The sequence below is a fragment of the Saimiri boliviensis genome, chromosome 20 (genome assembly GCF_048565385.1).
Source record: "Saimiri boliviensis isolate mSaiBol1 chromosome 20, mSaiBol1.pri, whole genome shotgun sequence".
NCBI classification, from domain to species: Eukaryota; Metazoa; Chordata; class Mammalia; order Primates; family Cebidae; genus Saimiri; species Saimiri boliviensis.
In genome coordinates, this window is record NC_133468.1 from 32,142,501 (window position 1) to 32,164,338 (window position 21,838).

The following is a 21,838-nucleotide window of genomic DNA, read 5'->3' on the forward strand; positions in this document are numbered from 1 at the left end:
CGGCTGGGATAGGATGAAGTCCAGGCTCTGGCGACTCACAGGACGGAGTCCTGTGGGCAGGAGGAGGTGGAAAATAGTCACCATCTGCGTCCACGGCACCCCAGCCCGTCACCCAGACTTCAGTTCCAAAACCCCCTACCCGCATCTCCAAGGTAGGGAAGTTACAGCCAAATGCTCACTGCAAGTCTGACCAGTGCTCAGGCTGGCCCCTGTTCTGGGGACTTATTGTAGGGGGGGTGGTCCCCGAGGGGCTGGGGAACATCTGGCCAGGAGTCACCTCCTCCCATTCGGCTCACCAAAGGACATGATGTAGTCGCGGTAGACCGGGAGGTAGAAGAGGCCAGCCAGCACGGCTAACCAGGGCCGGAGCCCTGGGAAGAGCTGGGAGAAGCCATTGCTCTCGGTGGAGAAATTACAGAGGAATCCTGTGCACATGACCCCATGCGGGTGGGCGCCCAGCACGTAGTTCCGGTCCGGGGGCAGCTCTGCCGTTTTCACCAGCTTTGGGGTATTGGGCAGAATGAAGGGAGGATGGCAGGCAAGGCACTGGCTGAAAAGAGGGGCCCTCCACCCCCACAGACTTCTGAGTTCAAGGTCCTTAGGATAGGGTCAAGGGCTCACTCTTTTCTTTTTTAAGAAACAGGGTCTCACTCTGTTGCTCAGGCTGGAGTGCAGTGGCACAATCATAGCTCACTGCAGCCTCCAACTCCTGGGCTCAAGCAATCCTCCCACCTCAGCCTCCCAAAGTGCCCCATCAAGTGCCCACTCTTTTTTTTTCTTTTTGAGACAGAGTCTCACTCTGTTGCCCAGGCTGGAGTGTAATGGTGCCATTTCAGCTCACTGCAACCTCTGTCTCTTGGGTTCAAGTGATTCTCCTGCCTCAGCCTCACTAGCAGCTGTGATTATAGGTTCCTGCCATGGCGCCTGGCTAATTTTTTTTGTAATTTTTAGTAGAGACGGGGTTTCACCATCTTGGCCAGGCTGGTCTTGAACTCCTTTTTTTTTTTTTTTTTTTTTTTTTTGAGACGGAGTTTCGCTCTCGTTACCCAGGCTGGAGTGCAATGGCGCGATCTCGGCTCACCGCAACCTCCGCCTCCTGGGTTCAGGCAATTCTCCTGCCTCAGCCTCCTAAGTAGCTGGGATTACAGGCACGCGCCACCACGCCCAGCTAGTTTTTTGTATTTTTAGTAGAGACGGGGTTTCACTATGTTGACCAAGATGGTCTCGATCTCTCGACCTCATGATCCACCCGCCTCGGCCTCCCAAAGTGCTGGGATTACAGGCTTGAGCCACCGAGCCCGGCCTCTTGGTCTTGAACTCCTGACCTCATGATCCACCCACCTTGGCCTCCCAAAGTGCTGGGATTACAGGCGTGAGCCACCATGCCTGGCCCCCAGGGCCCACCCTTAAACACCTTCCACTCCCAGGCTGGGCTCAGTGGCTCATGGCTGTAATCCTGGCACTTTGGGAGGCCAAGGTGGGCAGATCATTTGAGGCCAGGAATTTGAAACCAGCCTGGCCAACATGTTGAACCCCTGTCTCTACTAAAACTACAAAAATTAGCAGGGAATGCTCGAGGGGACCTATAATCCCAGCTACTGGGGAGGCTGAAGCAAGAGAATAGCTTGAACTCAGGAGGTGGAGGTGGCAATGAGCAAATTGCACCACCACACTCCAGCCTGGGCAGCAAAGGGAGACGCAGCCTCAAAACAAAACAAACAAACGAACAAAAAGCCCCACCACCCACTCCCTGTCCCCCGCCTGAGATTAGCCAGCAGGGAGCTCAGGCCCCAGCACAAGGAAGCGCTCCTAGGAGTGGGAGATGGGGAGAGGGAGGAAGCAATGTCTCTGCAGGGTGACCCATCACCTTAACAGGATAATAGTCTCTTAGTTGTCTCCAAATTGCCTGGTTCCTCATCCACTCAGAACGCCTTCCACCTGCAGACAATGAGATCCTGGTGGAAGGACCCCCGGGGCCACCTCCCCTCACCCCTCAAGTCCTCAGCCTCTCTCCCTACCTGGGCCCCGTCCGAAGCTCACCTTGGTTGGGTGTGTCCCAGTCCACGTAGAGCCACACCAAGTATAAAACGGCGAAGGACCAGAGTGACGTGAAGAGGAGGATGAAGACAAGAAGGGAGGAGAAGGGGCCTGGGTGAAGGGTGAGAAAGAAGAGTTCACTTCTTTTTTTTTTTTTTTTTTTTTTTTGAGACAGAGTCCTGTTCTGTCACCCAGGCTGGAGTGCAGTGGCGCAATCTCAGCTCACTCCAACCTCCGCCCCTCGGGTTCAAGTGATTCTCCTGCCTTAGCCTCCCCATTAGCTGGAATTACAGGCACCTGCCACCGTGCCCGGCTAATTTTTTTGGTTTTAGTAGAGATGGGGTTTCACCATGTTGGCCGGGCTGGTCTCGAACTCCTGACCTCAGGTGATCCACCTGCCTTGGCTTCCCAAAGGGCCGGGATACAGGCATGGGCCACTGCCTCCTGCCACAGGTTCACTTCTGAAACGCCGACATTCCCTCCAGTCATTCCCTCCAGGTGCTCCCTTCCTTCCCTCCCCTGCAGGACATCCAGCCATCTCGTCCGGCCCTCTCCTGTCACCTGGTCACTATCCTCAGGCATGCAAGCTAGGAGCCCAGCCACTCCCTCCAAGCCCTGCTCCCCTGGCAGACCCCAAGCACCCTTGCCTCCCTCGCTCTCACCCATGAAGAGGAAAGTAAGCACATATTGGTAAGCGCCCACTGCTTCTAGATGCTGCTTCTGCGGAGTTTTGGAGGCGGTGGGGGGCGGCGGGGCTGTGGATACTCCCATCGCAGAGGCTCCCCTCTTCCAGCAGGAGCCCGAACCCGGAGGACAAACGATGAAGGCTCGGGTGTGGACCTGGGCAGACTTTCTCCCTGCAGGAGCCCAGCCTTGGGGGCCTAGCTGAGTCGCAAATCACCTCCCGGAATAGCCCGTGTCCCCAGGTGTGTGAGTGGAGAGATCTTTGGGTCAGGGAGCCCCAGATGTCTCCAAGCTTTTTCTCAGCCTGACCTTTGAACTTTGTAAGTTAGTCACCAGCCTGGGCTGTCTGCTGGGTGGGGCTGGGAGGGGCAAGGGGCGTGCAAAGGAGAGGCGACACCCAGTGCCTCGAGGCATTGATGTTGGGTGGACCAGAGTGATCTGGCTAGCCCACCCACTGGGTCCTGGTCGCTGGCAGAGGACCAGGAGCCCTGCTGAGACTATTTGACCTCTAGTGGGGGAGCAGGGCCCTGAGCAGTTTGCATCTCCAGGAACGTCAGGCTCACCACCCCTGCCTGGACCTCCCCCTGTCATGCACAAACACACACACACACACGCAGACTGCAGGTCTGTTCCCCTGATTTATTTATTTTTGAGACGGAGTCTTGCTCTGTCTCCCAGGCTGAAGTGCAGTGGCCTGATCTTGGCTCACTGCAGCCTCCATCTCCCAAGTTCAAGCATTTCTCTGCCTCAGCCTCCCAAGCAGCTGGGATTACAGGAGCCCACCACCATGTCCAGCTAATTTTTGTATTTTTAGTAGAGACAGGGTTTCACTGTGTTGGCCAGGCTGGTCTTGACCTTGTGATCCACCCGCCTTGGGCTCCCAAAGTGCTGGGATTACAGGTGTGAGCCACCACACCCAGCCCTCTTTCTTTCTCTCTCTTTTGAAATCTCACCTCTGTCCCACAGGCTGGAGTGCAGTGGTGCGATCTCAGCTCACTGCAAACTCCACCTCCCGGGTTCCAACATTTCTCTGCCCTACCCTCCTAAGTAGCTGGGATTACAGGCGCACCCCAATGTCCGGCTAATTTTTTGTTTGTTTTGATTTTTAACGGAGACAGGTTTTCACCATGTTGGCCAGGCTGGTCTCAAACTCCTGACCTGAAGTAATCCACCCGCCTCGGCCTCCCAGAGTGCTGGGATTACAGGCATGAGCCACTGCGCCCACCCCCCACCCGCAGTCACCCAGAAGAGTCCAGGCTGTGGGGCGCGCCTAGGTGAGAACTGGGTGCCTGTGCGCGGAAACACCGCCGCGCGCCTTGAGCTCCTGGAAGAGCTGCGTGAGTCGCTCCGCGTAGCGCGCTGGCCGGGCTGGGCCCGGAGCTCCGCTGGACGGGAATCGCCGCCCTCACTGCGGGCGGGAAGGGAGGCGACCGGGGCTGGAATCCGGAATCCTCCACCCGCCACCCCGCTTCCCTCCCTTCTGCTCTCGGGGATCGTCTGGGACAGAGTTCAGGGCTGGCGCAGTGGCCAAAGGCCAGCCTGGGTGGCGAGGCCTCAACCCGGGACCGGGAAGGAGCTCACCCCGAGCTCCGGGGAGGGGGCACCGGGCCGAGGTCGCAGGGCGGAGGCTGGGGCTCACCCACGGTGCGGGTGGGCACGCGGAAGGGCCGCGGGAGGCCCAGGCGGCGGTGAACAGCGACAGGGCCGAGATTAGCAGCGGCTGCAGCGTCTCCTGCGCCCTCCGCACCCACCAGCCCGGCGGGGCGGGTTCGAGAACTGCTGAGCTCGGTCCCCCTGGAGAAGACAGGCATCAGGGAGGCCCTGAGGGGGCAGGGGGCAGCTGACTCCTGGCCCTGGGCTCCGCGGGGAGCACCGCTCTCCTCTTCCCCTGCCCGGCAGCTCAGGCCCATAATTCCTGTACACTTTGGGAAGCCAAGGATAACTTGAGGCCAGGAATTCAACCAGCCAGGGCAACATAGCAAGACCCCATCTCTACCAATAAATAAATAAATACATAAATAAATAAATCATAGCTGAGTGTAGTGGCACATACCTGTAGTCTCAGCCATTTGGGAGGCTGAGGCAGGAGGACTGCTTGAGCCCAGGAGGTTGAGGCTGCAGTGAGCCGTGATTGTACCACTGCACTCCAGCCTGGGCAAACAGAGGGAGATCCTGTCTCAACAAAACAAAACAAAACCCAAAAAACAAAGCAACAACCAAAAAAACAAAACAACCAGGACCCTCTGGGATGGAGACAGGTGGTCTGAATGGGGTGTCCTACGAAGGGCAGGCTCCCCCATGAATCAAAACAGCCTGAAAACCTGCGAGTCACGGGGGCTGGTCCCTGAGGCCCAGGACCTGCAGGAGCATCGTAGGCCTCTGTGGGAGAGCACTCGCCAAGAGGTGTTTTCTCCTGTCCCTACTCAGCTCGCCACCATTCACAGGACATGGGACAAGGGTGGTGGGGTCCAGGGTGAGATGGATTTTAAATTCTGGCCAGAAAGATGCTCAATCCCATGGAAATGTAACCAACCAATCAGGTGATCGGCCCCACCTATCAGGAAGGCAGGCTCCTTAAAGGAGGTTTTCCCTGAAGACTGGACAGGAAAATGGGATTTACGGCTAAGCACAGTGACTCACACCTATAATTCCAGCACTTTGGGAGGCCGAGATGGGAGGATTGCTTGAGGACAGAAGTTCGAGACCAGCCTGGTCAACATAGTGAGACCTCATCTCAAAAAATAAAAATAAGGCCTGGTGTGGTGGCTTACGCTGGTAATCTCAGCACTTTGGGAAGCCAAGGCAGGTGAATCAAGAGTTCGAGACCAGCCTGACTAATGTGGTGAAACCCTGTCTCTATTAAAATACAAAAATTAGCTGGGCATGGTAGCAGGTGCCCATAGTCTCAGCTGAGGTGGGAGAATCACTTGAACCTGGGAGGTAGAGGTTGCAGTGAGCCAAGATCACGCCACTGCACTCCAGCCTGGGTGACAGAGTGAGACTCCATCTCAAAAATAAATAAAAATAAAGATAAAAAATGATCTTTGATGCTCAGCTCTGAAAAAGGAAGAAAAGATATTTTAAAAATGAAAAAAATTAAAAAGGGGATTCTAGCTGTGGATGGTGAGATGTTAGAGGCAAGAAATGTCTTAGGATGGATGAGTGTTTGATGTGTGTGTGTGTGTGTCTGGGTGGGTGGGTGGGTGGGGGGTGTGTGTGTGTGTGTGTATCTATCTATATATATATAAGGAGTTAAAGTCTCACTCTGTCACCCAGGTTGGACTGCAGTGGCTCAATCATAGCAATCAGGACCCTCCAACTCCCGGGCTCAAATGATGCTCCCACCTGAGCCTCCTGAGTAGCTGGGACTACAGGCGTGCACCACCATCCCCAGTTAATTTATTTTATTTATTTATTTTCAAAACTGATGTTTATTTTCCGTCGGCCTTATTTCCATGTTGCTTACGAGCCTGTGCAAGGACAGCTTAAGACCATTCAGTGGTTGCTCCTACCCATTCAGTGGCCTGAGCAGTGGGAGCTGCAGACCAGTCTTCCCTGTAGGGAACTGCTGGATCGGCACAGAGGCCACCTGCACGCCTTCAGACCAGTCTGCAATCTCAGGCTAAGTAGCAGAGAACTCAGGAGCCGGAGCAGTCCATTCACCCTGAAATTCCTCCTTGCTCACAGACTTTTCAGATGCAGCCTGCTCTTCTTTTTCAATCTCTTCAGGATCTCTGTAGAAGTAGAGATCAAGGCTGGGTGTGGTGGCTCACGCCTGTAATCCCAGCACTTTGGGATACCGAAGTGGGTGGATCACCTGAGGTCAGGAATTCGAGACTAGCCTGGTCAACATGATGAAACCCCGTCTCTACTAAAAATACAAAAATTAGGCGGGCGTGGTGGTGCATGCCTGTAATCCCAGCTACTTGGGAGGTTGAGGCAGGAGAATCACTTGAACCCAGAAGAAGGAGATTGTGGTGAGCCGAGATCATTCCATTGCACTCCAGACTGGGTGACAAGAGCAAAACTCCATCTCAAAAAAAAAAAAAAGAAGAGGGCTGGGCGAGGTGGCTCACACCTATAATCCCAGCACTTTCGGAGGCTGAAGTGGGCAGATCACCTGAGGTCAGGAGTTCAAGATCAGCTTGGCCAACATGGTGAAATGCCATCTCTGAAAAAAAAAAAAAAAAAAAAAAAAAAAAAAGACGAAGTAGAGATCAGGCACGACCTCCCACAGGTGTTCACGGGAAATGGTGCCACACACGCGCTGAAATCCCCAAGCCAGGATCCACCACATTGAACCCACTGATGTCATATGGGCTGGCAATGTCCACTAGCACAGAGGAGAATCTGTGTTACACAGAGCAGTGGTAGGTAGGTTCACATAAGATGCCTCTGTGAGAGGCTGGTGGTCAGCCCTGGGCTCAGTCAGTAATCACAAGAAGCCATGGCTCCTGGAAGGCTGCCTGGATCTGGTTAGTGAAGGTTCCGAGTGGCCAGCAATGGGAGTGGCTCCAGTGGCAGCAGCAAACTTCAGCACGGCCCTCTGGCCAGTACTCCTGGAGGATATCACACTGACGTCAGCAGGGTTTTCAATGAAAACAATGGCATTAGCTGCCAGCAGGAACTTCTCCCAGGTCCTCTTCAGATTGATGAAGATGCCATCACGTTTCCTTTTATAGATGTGCTGTTCCGTCTGGATGTCAAGATTGCTACCATCTAAGTGGGTTCCTTCTGCAAGGAACTAAGGACATCCTCCTCTTTCACTTGCAGGACATCAAGGGCTCTAGACACTGTCAAAGTTTCCCTTTAAGTTATGACTGGAATCCAGAACAACGCTGTATGGATCCCTCGGTAAGTAATGCAGAAAGCTGTGTTTGTTTGTTTTGAGAAGGATTCTTGCTCTGTCGCCAAGGTTGGAGTGCAGTGGCATGATCTCAGCTCACTGCAACCTCCGCCTCCCAGGTTCAAGCGATTCTCCTGCCTCAGCCTCCTGAGTAGCTGGGACTATAGGCGCCCACCACCACCATGCCTGGCTAACTTTTGTATATTTTGTGGAGACAGGGTTTTACCATGTTGGCCAGGATGGTCTTGATCTCCTGACCTCGTGATCTGCCCACCTTGGCCTCCCAAGGTGCTGGGAGTACAGGCGTGAGCCACTGCGCCTGGCTGGAAAGCTTTTTTCTTTCTTTCTTCCTTTCTTTTTTTTTTTTTTTTTTTTTTGAGATGGAGTCTTGTTCTGTTGCCCAGACTAGAATGCAGTGGTGTGGTCTTAGCTCACTGCAATCTCTGCCTTCTGAGTTCAAGCAATTCTGCCTTAACCTCCTGAGTAGTTGGGATTACAGGCGCCTACCAGCACACCCAGCTAATTTTTGTATTTTTAGTAGAGACAGCGTTTCACCATGTTGGCCAGGCTGGTCTCGAACTCCTGACCTCATGATCTGCCCGCCTCGGCAGTGCTGGGACTACAGGCATGAGCCACCATGCCCAGCCTATTTATTATTATTATTTTTTTGAGATAGAGTTTTACTCTTGGTTGACCAGGCTGGAGTGCAATGTTGCAAGCTTGGCTTACTGCAACCTCCCCCTCCAGTTTCAAGCAATTCTCCTGCCTCAGCTTCCCAAGTAAGCTGCAATTGCAGGCATGTCCCACATGCCCAGTTAATTTTTTTTTCTTTTTTTTTTTTTTTTTGAGATGGAGTCTCACCCTGTTGCCCAGAGTAGAGTGCATCTCTGTTCACTGCAACTTCTGCCTCCCAGGTGAAAATGATTCACCTGCTTCAGCCTCCTGAGTAGCTGGGATTAAAGGCATCTGCCACCATGCCCAGCTCATGTTTGTATTTTTTAGTAGAGACGTGGTTTTACCATCCGGCCAAGCTGGTCTCGAACTCCTGCCCTCGTGATCCACCCTCTGCAGCCTCCCAAAGTGCTGGGATTATAGTGCCCAGCCTAATTTTGTATTCTTTTAGTAGAGACAGGGTTTCACCATGTTAGCCAGGGTGGTCTTGAATCCCAACTTCAGGTGATCCACCCACCTCAGCCTCCTAAAGTGCTGGGATTGCCGGTGTGAGCCACCATGCCCAGCTAATTTATTTTTTGTAGAGATGGGGTATCGCTATGTTGTCCAGGCTGGTCTTGAATTCCTGGCCTCCAGCGATCCTCCGCCCACGTTGGCTTCCCAAAGTACTGGAATTACAGTGTGAGCCGCTGTGCCCAGCCTGAGATGTCCTTCTTTTCGTCTGCGCCCTGTCACACACTTTCCTCAGCTCAGTCAATACAGGGGAAGGGGAACGTAGGGCCAGAGAAGCCTCCAGGTTCCCCTGAGGGTCTAACATTCTGCCTCTCCCTTTTTTTCTCGTCTTCCCTTTTCAGGGTCTCTCCCCTCCACGCTGGTGGCAGGAGGGGGAATGGGCTCAATGGGCAGATGAATGGACTCGAGACTTACAAACTGTCCTTTATTGGGACCGAGGCTGAGGAACGTTCATAATTTATCACGCAGGGAGCCCCCAGAAGCCCAGTCCCCATGAACCCCTGGGGACGGAGGGGAGAGGCGGGGACTCCCGCAGCTTCCTGAGAGGGCTGTGTGTTGGGAGCAACGTGACACATTCAGTCCAGGCACACGGAGCATGCACTCAGGAAGCGGGGAGAGGGAGAGACTCATCCCCCCACTCCCAGGATGGGGGCCAGGCCCCCTAAAAAGGCACAACGGCAGGGCAGATTTGGCAGTGGTTGAGTGTCAGGGGTCGACAAAGGACACCATGATGTAGCGCGTGCCCCGGGTCGTGGGCAGCCCCTCGTGGTAGTGGGTGAGGCGGCCGGGGTGCAGGAGCGCCCAGCCCTTTCTCGGGGACGAGATCACACAGTTGTAGCGCAGGAAGCGGCAGCCGCCTCCCTGGAAAGAGAAGAAGGGAAAGGAATCTTGGAATGAGCGGACGTGGTGCCTGCGGAGGCTGACACAGAGGGCGGGGCAGGCAGATCCAAGGGGCGGGGCAGCCAGGCCAGGGGGCGGGGCAGGTGGACACAGTGGGCGGGGCAGCCAGGCCAGGGAGAAAAGTGGGGAAGACCAGGGTGACAAAGGAGATGGCAGATATGGGGGAGGGCTGGGGTTCCCGCAGATAAAGAAGATCCAGGAGGAAGCGGAGGCCGCCTGCCCAGCAGCCATCTAGGAGCTGACACCCACAAAATCACGGGGAAATAGGCAGGGAGGGGAACTGGGGGTGCAAGCAGGGGCTCTAGGAGGGGACCCGAGGGTCCCGAGGTGAAGCGTGGGTGGGTGGAGGGGCGGGGGCGCACCTCATAGTCCAGGCCCTTGTGGTTGAGGGCGACGTTTAGGGTGAAGGTGGATGAGTCATGGTGTGGCCGCAGAGAGGGCTGCTCATCTGGCCGGTAGCGGACCACAAAGTTCATCACCGCCCGCGCCTGGGAGACAGGAGGGAAGAGGCTGCAGGGACAGCTGTGAGCGTAGGGGGGTTTTTATTCAATTATTATATATTTTCTGAGACTGTCTTGCTCTGTCACTCAGGCTGGAGTGCAAGTGGCTCAATCTCAGCTCACTGCAACCCTCACCTCCTGGGTTCAAGGGATTCTTCTGCCTCAGCCTCCCGAGTAGTTGGGATTACAGGCACGCACCACCACGCCTGGCAAATTTTTATATTTTTAGTAGAGATGAGGTTTTACCATCTTGGCCAGGCTGGTCTTGAACTCCTGACCTCAGGTGATCATCTGCCTGCCTTGGCCTCCCAAAGTGCTGGAATTACAGGAGTGAGCTACCACGCCTGGCCATCGCAGGGGAACTTCAGGGAGATGACAGTCCTTGTCCAGGGAGGAGAGGAGATGGTTGGTGGGGCCCCCGCATGGGAGGGTCTCCCAGCTCACTGGTATTAGGTTAGGGCCAAGCCTGGCTCCCTTCTCTCCTAGGGGCTGCCTCCTGCAGCGTCTCATTGCCCTGGGAACCAAAGTGCATGGAGCCCAAATGCTTCTGGGACTTAAAGGGGTCTGCGTGGAGACTTCCAGGCCGGCACTAGGGTGGGGAAGGTGGGGGGCATCTGGCAGGTGTGGGGCAGCGGGCAGATGGGTGGCGCACCTTGGTGTGGTAACCAGGAAACAGGCTCTCGGTCATGGGGCCCACATACGTCCGCAGCAGCTGCAGCCACTGGTCCTCGTACCCCACCTGCTTCATGTGGATGTCCACGGTGGGCACGTTCTCATAGCCTCCAGCCAGCCTGGAATCCTGGAGGTGGAAGGCACTGAGCCACCCACACCCTCTAGCCATGGCACCCCCCAGGGCAGTCCAGCCTCCTTCTTCCTGTTCCCCAGCCTTTGCACCTGTATACTTCTGTGTGGAGCAGTCTTCTCTACTACTTCTCAGCCTGACTCACTGTCCCGCCCTTCAAGTCTCAGCTAAGATGTCACCTGTCCTGTGAAGCCCCCTGGTCCTCCCAAGTCTGGGTCAAAGCTTCCCTGTGGCTTCCATGCACCCAGGCTGCTCATCACAGCCTTAGGAGCTGGGCGGCCGCTGCCGCTCACGCCCGGCCAGCCTGAGGCAGTCCTCCCGTGCAGTCTAGCACAGCGGCCCAGGAAATATTTCCTTTTTTCTTTTTCTAGAGACAGAGTCTTGCTCTGTCACCCAGGCTGGAGTGCTGCGGTATGATCATAGCTCACTGCAGCCTCTAACTCTGGGGCTCAAGTGATCCTTCAGCCTCAGCCTCCTGAAGAGCTGGGACCACAGGCTCACGCCACCATACCCAGCTAATTTTTAAACTTTTTGTAGAGACAGGGTCTTGCTATGTTGCCCAGGCTGGCCTCAAACTCCCTGGCTCAAGCAATCCTCCTGTCTTGGCCTCCCAAAGTGCTAAGATTACAGGCATGAGCCACCGTGCCCAGCAGGAAATATTTCTCGAATACATGAATGAATGCAGTGGTGACCCCAGGGTCTGCCTCCCTGCTGGGAACCCCTCTTTGCTCCCACTTTCCTGATCCCATTGCTCCTTGACTAGACCCCGTACCCCCTCCTCCGGGGAGCCCTCCAGCCTCACCACCCAGGCCCTCACCTCGTGCCGGCCGCCTGACCACTGGCCGTAGTGCTCCATCTCCTCTACCAGCTCATCGCACATTTGTTCTGACAGCAGCGGGAACCAGTACACGTCCGGGCATGGCTGAGGGCAGGGTGGGGGAGAACAGGGCTAGGTGATGGTGCTGAATGGAAAAGGGGACAGGCAGCGGGCAGAATGGGAAGGGACGGCAGGGAGCAGGAAGGCTCTGAGAGCAGCCGGAGTACCCGCCAGGTAGGGGCTGGGGGAATGGCAAGGCTGAGAGCTGGGATCTGGCATGGCAGAGGTGGCAAAGGGTCCCGGAGCCCCTCGTGCTGGGACAATGGTTTCCAAACTTCCATAACAGTGCATCCCTTTTTTTTTTTTTTTTTTTAAGATGGGGTGTTGCTCTGTCACCGGGCTGGAGTGCGGTGGCATAATCATAGCTCATTGTAGTCTCAACCTTCTCGGCTCAAGCAATCCTCTCACCTCAGCATCCCAGGCAGCTGGAACTACAGGCACATGCCACCATGCCAAGCCAATTTTTTTTCTTTTTTTTGAGACAGGGTCTCACTCTGTCACCCATGCTGGAGTGCAATGGCACCATCTTGGCTCACTGCAAACTCTGCCTCCCAGGTTCAAGTGATTCTCCCACCTCAGCCTCCCGAGTAGCTGAGATTACAGGTGCCCAGCACCACATCTGGCTAATTTTTGTTATTTATTTATTTATTTTTTTAGTAGAGACAGTGTTTTGCCATGTTGGCCAGGCTAGTCTGGAACTCCTGACCTCAACTGATCTGCCTGCCTCAACCTCCCGAAGTGCTGGGATTATAGGCTTGAGCACCACTCCTGGCCGGATTTTTTTTTTTTTCTTTGAGATGGAGTCTCGCTCTGTCACCAGGCTGGAGTGCAGTGGCACGATCTTGGCTCGCTGCAACCTCTGCCTCCTGGCTTCAAGTGATTCTCTTGCCTCAGCCTCCCGAGTAGCTGGGACTACAGGCGTACGCCACCATGCACGGCTAATTTTTGTAATTTTAGTAGAGATGGGGCTTCATTCACCATGTTGGCCGGGATGGTCTTGATCTCTTGACCTCACGATCTGCCCGCCTTGGCCTCCCAAAGTGATAGGATTACAGGCGTGAGCCACTGTGCCTAGCCCCATTCCTCTTTAAAGATGTGATTTCATACATAACACCAATATACCCAACACAACAGGAGAGGAGGCCCTCAGATCAATGCTGCGTCCCGCCTCTGACTTCACCTTGCCTGAACAGAAAACCCGCAGGCCCCTGGGGAACTCCGTCTGACAACTTTGAATCCAGGCGGAGGCCCTCAAGAGGCAACGGCCATGAGGGCGGCGGGGGCTGTACGGACCCACCTGCTCCACGATTCCCTCCCCTTCCAGGGCCCGGCTGTAGTTCTCGTGGACATACTGCTCCTGCCAGTCCTGTGGGAGGATGGAGGCCACATCAGATCTGTGCCCTCTGTCCCCCAGCCCCCAGGGGGCCTCCCCTTCCCGCTCAGCCATCATGCTTGATGTCTTCCTTAGCACAGGGCGGGGAACCTGAGCTCGGGGTTCTCACTCACGACGGGGTTGTCGAAGATCTGCCAGAGGTCGGGGTGCAGGTGCTCTGTGTCGTATCGGGAAGTGGCCAGGAGCCGGCCAAATTCATGCTGATTGCTCAAATGCAGGAAGATGCCCTGTAGTGGGGTGGGGGTGCCCATGATGCTGGCGACATCCAAGGTCTGACCCAGCATCTTAGCATCAGGCCCCCAGGCCAGACCGGGCGCACACTCACCTTGTCTCGAAAGCTTTTACAGAAGGCCATGTCTGGGTCCGTGTCGCTGCCCGAGAACACCTCTCTCTGGGGCAGCTCCATCCGCAGGGTCTCCCCTCGGATCACATAGGCCTGGGAGATGTAAGGCACGTTCCACACGCCCCTGGAGGACCGACATCGTGGTCAGCTGGGGGCTGCCCCCCAAATTCTACCCAGCTCATCCCAGGAAGCCCTTCTTCCCTCAGAGCGTCGAAGTCCCTGAACATCAGACCCCTGCATGTCCCTTGTCAAGCACTGCTGGTCACAACCGCCTCCTCGCCAAAAACGCAGTCAGTCCCTGCCCCAAGCTGTGACCCTTCTTTTTTGTTTCTTGTTTTTTGTTTTTGTTTTTTTGAGACACAGTCTCGCTTTGTCACCCAGGCTGGAGTGCAGTGGTGCGATCTTAGCTGACTGCAACTTCTGCCTCCCAGGTTCAAACACTTCTCCCACCTCAACCTCTCAAGTAGCAGGGTTAACAGGTGCCTGCCACCAAGCCCGGCAAAATTTTGTATTTTTGGTGGAGATGGGGTTTCACTGCTGGAAGCAGTGGCTCACGCCTCTAATCTCAGCACTTTAGGAGGCCGAGGTAGGCGGATCATAATGTCAGGAGTTCCAGATCAGCCTGGACAACATGGTGAAACCCTGTGTCCACTAAAAATACAAAAATCAGCCGGGCATGGTGGCGTGCGCCTGTAATCACAACTACTCAGGAGGCTGAGGCACGAGAATCACTTGAACCCAGGAGGTGGAGGTTGCAATGAGCTGAGATCACGCCACTGCACTCCAGCCTGGGTGACAAAGCAAGACTTCATCTCAAAAAAAAAAAAAAAAAAGAAAAAAGCCAGGCACAGTGGTTCATGCCTGTAATCCCAGCATTTTGGGAGGCCGAGGCGGGTGGATCATGAGGTCAAGACATCAAGACCACCCTGGCCCACATGGTGAAACCCCGTCTCTATTAAAAATACAAAAATTAGCTGGGCATGGTGGTGTGTGCCTGTAATCCCAGCTACTCAGGAGGCTGAGGCAGGAGAATTGCTTGAACCTGGGAGGCGGAGGTTGTGGTGAGCCGAGATCGCGCCACTGCACTCCAGCCTGGCGACAGACAGAGCAAGACTCCGTCTCAAAAAACAAAAAACAAAACAGATGGGTTTTCATCATGTTGGCCAGGCTGGTCTCAAACTCCTGACCTCAAGTGACTTGCCCGCCTCAGCCTCCCAAAGTGCTGGGATTACAGGATTGAGCCACCGTATCTGGCCTTTGCTTTTTCTTTTCTTGAGGCAGGGTCTCCCTCTTTCCAGGCTGGAGTGCAGTGGTGCAAACATGGCTGACTGCAGCCTCAACCTCCCAAGCTCAAGTGATCCTCCCACCTCAGCCTCTGTAGTAGTAGCTGGGGCTAGAGGAGGCTCGCACCGCCATGCCCAGCTAATACTTTACATTTTTTGTAGAGATAAGATTTTGCTATGTTGACCAGGCTGAGCTCAGCAGGCTCAAGCAATCCTCATACCTTGGCTTTCCCAAAGTAGTGGGATCACAGGTGTGAGCCACTGCACCGGGCCTCATGGCACCTCTGATTGGTGACCAGGAGGCTTGGGTGTACCCAGGCCCTGGGTCAGAGGAGGGGGCTGCAGGCCGGCGGGACTCACACTCGCTTTCTCTGCACCAGCTCCACGTAGTCCTCGGAGCGGGCGTAGTACTCATCAGGGCTCAGGGCACCCCAGAAGTTGGACCACAGCTTGCCGTGGCGGGACAGCATGGGGGCGATCACCTTCCTGCGGACAAGTGAGGGTGAGGGCTGGGCAGAAGAGAGCAGGCCCAGGGAGCCTAGTGCCCAGGGCAGGAGTGGGGCTCCCGGGGCCTGTTGGGGTGCCCCCCGGCTGCAGGGAGGGGGAGCAAGCCACCTGTTCTCCTCAATGAGAATGCGCAGGGTCTGCGGGTTGGTGAGGACAGCGTCAGCATCCAGGCTGAAGTAGAACTCGCACTCGGGGTCCTGCCGACACATGTCCCTGGAGGTGAGAGCTGAGCTCAAACAGTGGCAGGCGGGGAGGCGGGTAGGGATGGGGGAATTGGCCCCACCCCAGGACCAGAGGAGGGAGGCAGCATCTGGCCTTCTTTCCCCAGGCTCTCTGCTGTCTGGGTGAGCCAGCAAGGGTGGGGAGCGGTGACAGCGTGGGGGCTGCTAAGGATGCGAGTGGGGAAGCCCGGGAGGGGCTGGACGGGTGACAGGTGAGGCGAGGGCCGGGCAGCGGGTGGCAGCCACCCCCACCCTGCACCCTCATCCCGCCCTCCTCCCTGCCCAGCGCCTGCTCACATGGCCATGTCCCTGGCCTCGCCTGGGCTCAGAGCCTCCTCTGGCCCGACCAGCTTCGTGGCTGCAAAGTGGTCCTGGAGCTGTGGCCAGGAGTCTTCGATGTGAGGCTCATGAAAGACCTCCTGGGAAGGGGGTGACATGGGGGGATGGGCTCAGAGGGCAAGGAGGCGGCACTTGAGGGATGGGGGTGCACGTAGGAGATGGGGGTGGGGACTCGGGAGTTCTGATCAGGGCAGAGGAAGGGTCCTTCGCGAGAGGCTTCAGGGGGCGGGGGAGTCTCACATTGTTGTGCAGGAAAAGGGTGATCCTCTCGTGGGGATAGTCTAAGAGCAGCAGGCGCTGCAGGAAGCGGGGCAGAAACGGGGTAGGCTGTTCCACAAACACGGCCAGAAACACCCGGGGGGGAGGCTGGAAGATGCGACACGAAGGCGCTCAGAGGGAAGCCGGGACTTCCCCACCGCCCCACCCACCCTCCACCCTGCCAGCTTTGGGGACCCAGGGCCATTGCCCCACCGACACCCAGCCCACTGTCCTTGCAGCTCCTGTCTAGCATGCTGCCTTCTCGCTCCCCTCCCGGCACCCCTGCCTTACCTGCCCCCCCGGGAGTGTCCTCCGGTCCCGGTTGCAGAAGCCACAGCCTCCCTCGGGAGTCCAGCCGTTGGGGACATAGTTTCCCAGGTAGTTGAGCTGCAGCTGTTGGGGAGAGACCGAGGCTGAGCGGCTGAGGCCTCCAGGAGTGGAGGTGGGCACCTGTGCTGTGGGAGCTGGGGAGGGCCGGCTTCTCAGAAGGGTTGGAGATGCCCGGGGGTTGGGGCAGGGCAGGGCAGGGGTCGAAGCCACTGGTGGCACCTTAGTAGGACCATTTCCATGGACCACAACGGGGAGCGTGTCGTAGGCCACGTTCCGGATACGCACACGGTTCCGATCAAACTTTAAAACCACTTCATCTGGGGAAGAAAAAGGCCAGGCTTCAGATCCCCTTTCTCTGGGAGCTGCCGAGGAACACGTTCTTCTAAATACGGGGTCCCAAGTTCTCCAAAGGGACACCAGGGCCATCCTGGAGTGTGGCTTATGGGGGCAGAAACCTTCGGGTTCTGACCAGGCTGCTGGCCCAGAGAGCTCCACTGACTACCTGTGCGATCACATCAAAGCCGCTGGGCGAGGAAGGGCAGGATGCGCGGAGCTGGGGGCCACTGGGAACCTCAGCACCCCTATCCCTCCTCATGGTCTCTTTCTTTTTTTTTGAGATGGAGTCTTGCTGAGTCACCCAGGCTGGAGTGCAATGGTGCCATCGCAGCTCACTGCAACCTCCACCTCCTGGGTTCAAGAGATTCTCCGTCCTCAGCTTCCTGAATAGTTGTGATTACAGGCGTGTGTCACCATGCCCTGCTAGTTTTTGTATTTTTAGTAGAGAAGAGGTTTTGCCATGTTGGCCAGGCTGGTCTTGATCTCTTTTTTTTTTTTTTTGAGACGGAGTTTCACTCTTGTTACCCAGGCTGGAGTGCAATGGCGCGATCTCGGCTCACCACAACCTCGGCTTCCTGCGTTCAGGCAATTCTCCTGCCTCAGCCTCCCGAGTAGCTGGGATTACAGGAACGCACCACCATGCCCAGCTAATTTTTTGTATTTTTTTTTTTAGTAGAGACGGGGTTTCACTATGTTGACCAGGATGGTCTCAATCCCTTGACCTTGTGATCCACCCACCTCGGCCTCCCAAAGTGCTGGGATTACAGGCATGAGCCGTCACACCCAGCCTAATTTTTGTATTTTTAGTAGAGATAGGGTTTCATTATGTTGGCCAGGCTGGTCCTGAACTCCTGACTTCATGATTTGCCTGCCTCGGCCTCCCAAAGTGCTGGGATTACAGGCATGAGCCACCGTGTTCAGATTCCTTTCTTTTTTTTTTGAGATGGAGTCTCGCTCTGTCACCAGGCTGGAGTACAGTGACAGGACCTCAGCTCACTGCAACTTCTGCCTCCCGGGTTCCAGTGATTCTCCTGCCTCAGCCTACTCAGGAGCTGGGACTACAGATGGCTGCCAACACGCCTGGCTAATTTTTGTACTTTTTTAAAGTAAAGACAGGGTTTTGCCATGCTGGCCACGCTGGTCTGGAATTCCTGACCTCAAATGATCCTCCAATCTTGGCTTCCCAAAGTGCTGGGATTACAGGTGTGAGCCACTGCACCCGGCCTCTCTATCTCTTTTCTCCCCATCCCCTGAGGCAAGTCACTAACCAGGCGTCCCCAAACTTTTTACACAGGGGGCCAGTTCACTGTCCCTCAGACCGTTGGAGGGCCGCCACATACTGTGCTCCTCTCACTGACCACCAATGAAAGAGGTGCCCCTTCCTGAAGTGCGGCGGGGGGCCGGATAAATGGCGGCCCGTGGGCTGTAGTTTGGGGACGCCTGCCCTAACCTCTCCACAAGTTGCTTTCCTCATCTGCAGGAGGTGGATAACCAGGGACCTTCCCCTTGTTAAATGAAACCACAGAAGTAAAACCCCTGGCCCGGCGCCCAGGCACAGCATGTGCGCACCAGATGCCAGCACGCTTTGGCTTCCCTTGCTTCTAGTACCATCAGCACAGTGCAACTCACACCGTCAGCCACTCAGACGCCCGACAGAGCCACAGAGAGGTGGGCTTAGGCCGGCTCAGCTCCTCCAGAAGCCTCTCCCAGCTCGAGACCCCTAGTGCGGAGGCTGAGCGTTGCCCACCTGCTGCTGTCTTCCTCCTCACCTAGAGCTCCGTTGAGGTTCTGAAAGATCCGAGACTTATGATCCAGACTAAGGCCGAGTTTCTCCTGGATGGGATGAGATGCGATAGAGTGGTTAAAATGAAGAAGGGGGAAGGATCATTTCATCATTTCTCACTTTTTTTCTCTCGCTCTTTTTTTCTCTCGCTCTTGTTGCCCAGGCTGGAGTGCTGTGGTGCGATCTCGGCTCACTGCAATCTCCGCCTCCTAGTTCAAGCGATTATTCTGAGTAGCTGGGACTACAGGCGAGTGTCACCACGCCCGGCTAATTTTTGCATTTTTAATAGAGATGGTGGTTTCACCATGTTGGTCAGGCTGGACTCAAATTCCCAATCTCAGGTGATCCACCTGCCTTGGCCTCCCAAAGTGCTGGGATTACAGGCGTGAGCCACCATGTGTGGCTTCTCTTTTTTTTATTTATTTATTTATTTATTTATTGAGACGGAGTTTCGCTCTTGTTACCCAGGCTGGAGTGTGATGGCGCGATCTCGGCTCACCGCAACCTCCGCCTCCTGGGTTCAGGCAATTCTCCTGCCTCAGCCTCCTGAGTAGCTGGGATTACAGGCACGTGCCACCATGCCCAGCTAATGTTTTGTATTTTTAGTAGAGACGGGGTTTCACCATGTTGACCAGGATGGTCTCAGTCTCTTGACCTCGTTCGTGATCCACCCGCCTCGGCCTCCCAAAGTGCTGGGATTACAGGCTTGAGCCACCGCACCCGGCTCTTTTATTTTTTTTCTAAGAGACAGGGTCTCATTCTGTCACCCCGGCTGGAGTGCAGTGGTGCAGTCATAACTCAAAATACTCTCAAACTCCTGCACTTAAGAGATCCTCCCACCTCAGCCTCCCAAGTAGCTGGGATTACAGATGTGCACCATGAAACCTGGCTAATTTTTTTTTTTTTTGTAGAGATGAGGTTTCACTATGTTGTCCAGGCTGGTATTGAATTCCTGGGCTCAAGCAATCCTCCTGCCTAAGCCTCCCAAAGCACTGGGATTACAGGCATGAGTCACCACGCCCAGGCACACATTTTTTTCTTTACAACCCCCTTCGCCCCTCTGCTCCCGTTCAGCCTGAGGCCTCCACTCCCACAGAGCTGTGGGGTGTGCCCACTCTTCTGCCCGCCTTACCCTCAGTCCTGGGTCCAGGTAAAGCCGCGTGTAGAACAGCTGGTCATCGTCGTCATCCTTGTACCTCCACTGGCGGACAATGTGGTGGACAGTGGTGGCGAAACCGATGAATCCTGGTGGGGAGGTGAAGTGTTGACCCTGAGACTCACAGCGTCCCATGGCCTGTCCCCCAGGCCCTCTCCAGCCCTCAGGCACCAGGAACACTCTGTGCCCCACGGCTTTTGGCCCCACTGCTCTTGGCCCCTCTGCCACTCACCACCAGAGTTGAGGAAGCGCTTCCCCGTGCCCACCTCAGGGTACTGCTCTGCCAGCCCCCACTCGGGCCAGCAGAAGCTCTCCGCAGAGAAGAGCAGGCGGCTCCCGCTCTGGACGAACTTCTTCAGCAGCTCCGTAGGGCCGCCAGCCAGAATCACGTCATAGCTGGGCCAGGAAGGGGAGGATGAGCAGGGGTCCACTAGGAACCTCAGCATCCTTACCTTGCACCCTATTCCCAGCCCTGTTACCTGTCCACAAACATGATGATCATATCCTCCCGGTCAGCGTATTTCTCCATTTCCTTCTTTAGCCACCGGACCTTCTGACCTCCACCAACTGTTCGGGCCACATCACCCCCTCGCCACTCCTCTCCCAGGCCCAGGGTCTGCGGGGGAGATGCCCAGTGCCAGGCGAGGGTTGGGGAGTTTGTGTGTGTGTGTGTGTGTGTGTGTGTGTGTGTGTGTGTGTGTGTGGCGGTGGGGGGGGGGGTGCAGCTTCTGACCAGGCTCACCGTGGGGACCTGGGCATCCAGACTTCAGCCCACCCCTCCTGCTGGGACCCCCCTCCCAGGGCCGCTGGGGCTTTCCCTCTCCTCACCCGCACGGTATAGTTGAAGAACTCCGCAGAGCGCAGGAAACGCAGGTACCCCTCGGTCTCAGCCGTGGCCACAGTGATCACCAGCAGCTTCTCTGTTACCAGGGGGAGCTGGCGCTTGGGACCCATCCGCCCAGCGCCGCCGGACCCCACGTGTTTGCTGTCCCTCTCGCTCTACTTCCCTCCCTTCTTTCCTTCCCTCGCCCTCTTAAACTCTCCTCACCCAGGACCACTCTGACCCCAGGAAGGGCAGGGTGGGAGTGGCGCCCAGGAAGTCCGAGTCTCTTTGCTCGGGAGGTCAGAACCCGCAGTTCAGGGTGGGGATGGGTAAGGGGCTTGGCGCTCCTCAGCCTCAAGAGCACGCTGGGCGGGGGACGGGCCGGACACCTCCTCGAGCTCCCGACCCGCTCCGGGCCAGGCTGGCAGGCACGTGAGTCTCTGCCGCCTCCGCCGTGCCCGGCCTCCCCGGGATCTCACCTGGGTTGACCGGGTCGCGGCCCGGGGGCCGGTCGGAGGCTGAAGCCGCGGGGGGCAGCAGCGGCAGCAGCAGCAGCAGCAGGAGCAGCAGCGGCCGGGGTCCCGGGCCCGAGGAGGCCATGGTGGGGAGCGGGCCCAGACAGCACCCAGGATCCCGGGGTGTGAGCTGCGCTCCTTGATCCCGGCTCCGGACTGGGGCGGCGGGAAGGGGGCGCCGGGGCTGCTGTGCGGCCGCCGCGGGGAGCAGCCGGGCTGGGGCCACGCCCTGGAAAAAAAAGGCGTATCCGGAGGCTGCAGAAAGCTCCAGACGCCGGCGCCGCAGACAAGGCGAGGATTGTCCCGGGTGCAGCGGAGGCGGGGGAGGAGCGGCGGCTCCGGCCGGCGGGCCTGAGACCGGGACTCTGGGCCGAGCCAGCCGCTTGACACTTGTGGAACTGAAACCCGGACAGGGGCAGTGACCCCTGGCGGGTCGCGGGGGCGGATTCTGGGCGCAGCCCTGCCCGGAGAGTGCGGGCGGAAGACGGGGAGAGCCAGCGGGTGGCGGCGACAGGGAGGGAGGAAGCGCGAGCCGGCGGGACAGAGGCCCCGGGAAACGGGATTGAGATTTCTGCAGAGGGCCACTAGGAACCTCGGATTGCCCACGGAAGCCGGCCACTTTCTTTGACAGTCCGGCCCACCTCCTCTTCTGCCCCGGGGAGAAGCTCCAGGGGCTGCCTTTGTGATTACAGCATCTTCACAAGGACCACAGAAAAATAA

General features: G+C 56.6%; 2 protein-coding genes across 2 annotated transcripts in view; both read right to left on the minus strand.

The window, feature by feature from the left end:
- Window positions 1-2,987, minus strand: part of MOGAT3 (monoacylglycerol O-acyltransferase 3) — a 5,445-nt gene extending 2,458 nt beyond the window's left edge. The window contains exons 1-5 of the mRNA XM_003934152.4: window positions 2,700-2,987; window positions 2,041-2,148; window positions 1,868-1,938; window positions 297-501; window positions 1-50 (exon numbers count right to left, since the gene is read on the minus strand). The exon at window positions 1-50 is cut by the window's left edge and continues 125 nt beyond it. Of these exons, the coding sequence (XP_003934201.1) occupies window positions 1-50; window positions 297-501; window positions 1,868-1,938; window positions 2,041-2,148; window positions 2,700-2,808 (543 nt within the window). The 5' untranslated portion in view covers window positions 2,809-2,987. The remainder of the gene's footprint in view (window positions 51-296; window positions 502-1,867; window positions 1,939-2,040; window positions 2,149-2,699) is intronic.
- Window positions 2,988-9,162: 6,175 nt separating this feature from the next.
- PLOD3 (procollagen-lysine,2-oxoglutarate 5-dioxygenase 3) lies at window positions 9,163-21,607 on the minus strand. The gene is made up of 19 exons (XM_003934149.4): window positions 21,083-21,607; window positions 20,609-20,700; window positions 20,260-20,396; window positions 20,013-20,176; window positions 19,757-19,869; window positions 18,611-18,674; window positions 16,725-16,822; window positions 16,467-16,568; window positions 16,158-16,283; window positions 15,876-15,997; window positions 15,466-15,570; window positions 15,211-15,336; window positions 13,550-13,691; window positions 13,338-13,451; window positions 13,129-13,197; window positions 11,772-11,876; window positions 10,805-10,951; window positions 10,015-10,140; window positions 9,163-9,613 (listed from the first exon to the last, which is right to left on the minus strand). Exons 1-19 carry the CDS (start codon window positions 21,201-21,203, stop codon window positions 9,458-9,460), a joined length of 2,229 nt encoding a protein of 742 aa, XP_003934198.2. The 5' UTR covers window positions 21,204-21,607; the 3' UTR covers window positions 9,163-9,457.
- Between the last annotated feature and the right edge of the window lie 231 nt (window positions 21,608-21,838).

Coding starts and splice junctions, on each gene's coding strand:
- PLOD3 (XM_003934149.4), bottom strand. CDS start 21,203: ATGGCCTCCTCGGGCCCGGGACCCCGGCCGCTGCTGCTCCTGCTGCTG. Junction 19,870..20,012: donor GCGCTTCCTCAACTCTGGTG/GTGAGTGGCAGA, acceptor CCTCCCCACCAG/GATTCATCGGTTTCGCCACC. Junction 18,675..19,756: donor ACCTGGACCCAGGACTGAGG/GTAAGGCGGGCA, acceptor CATCCCATCCAG/GAGAAACTCGGCCTTAGTCT.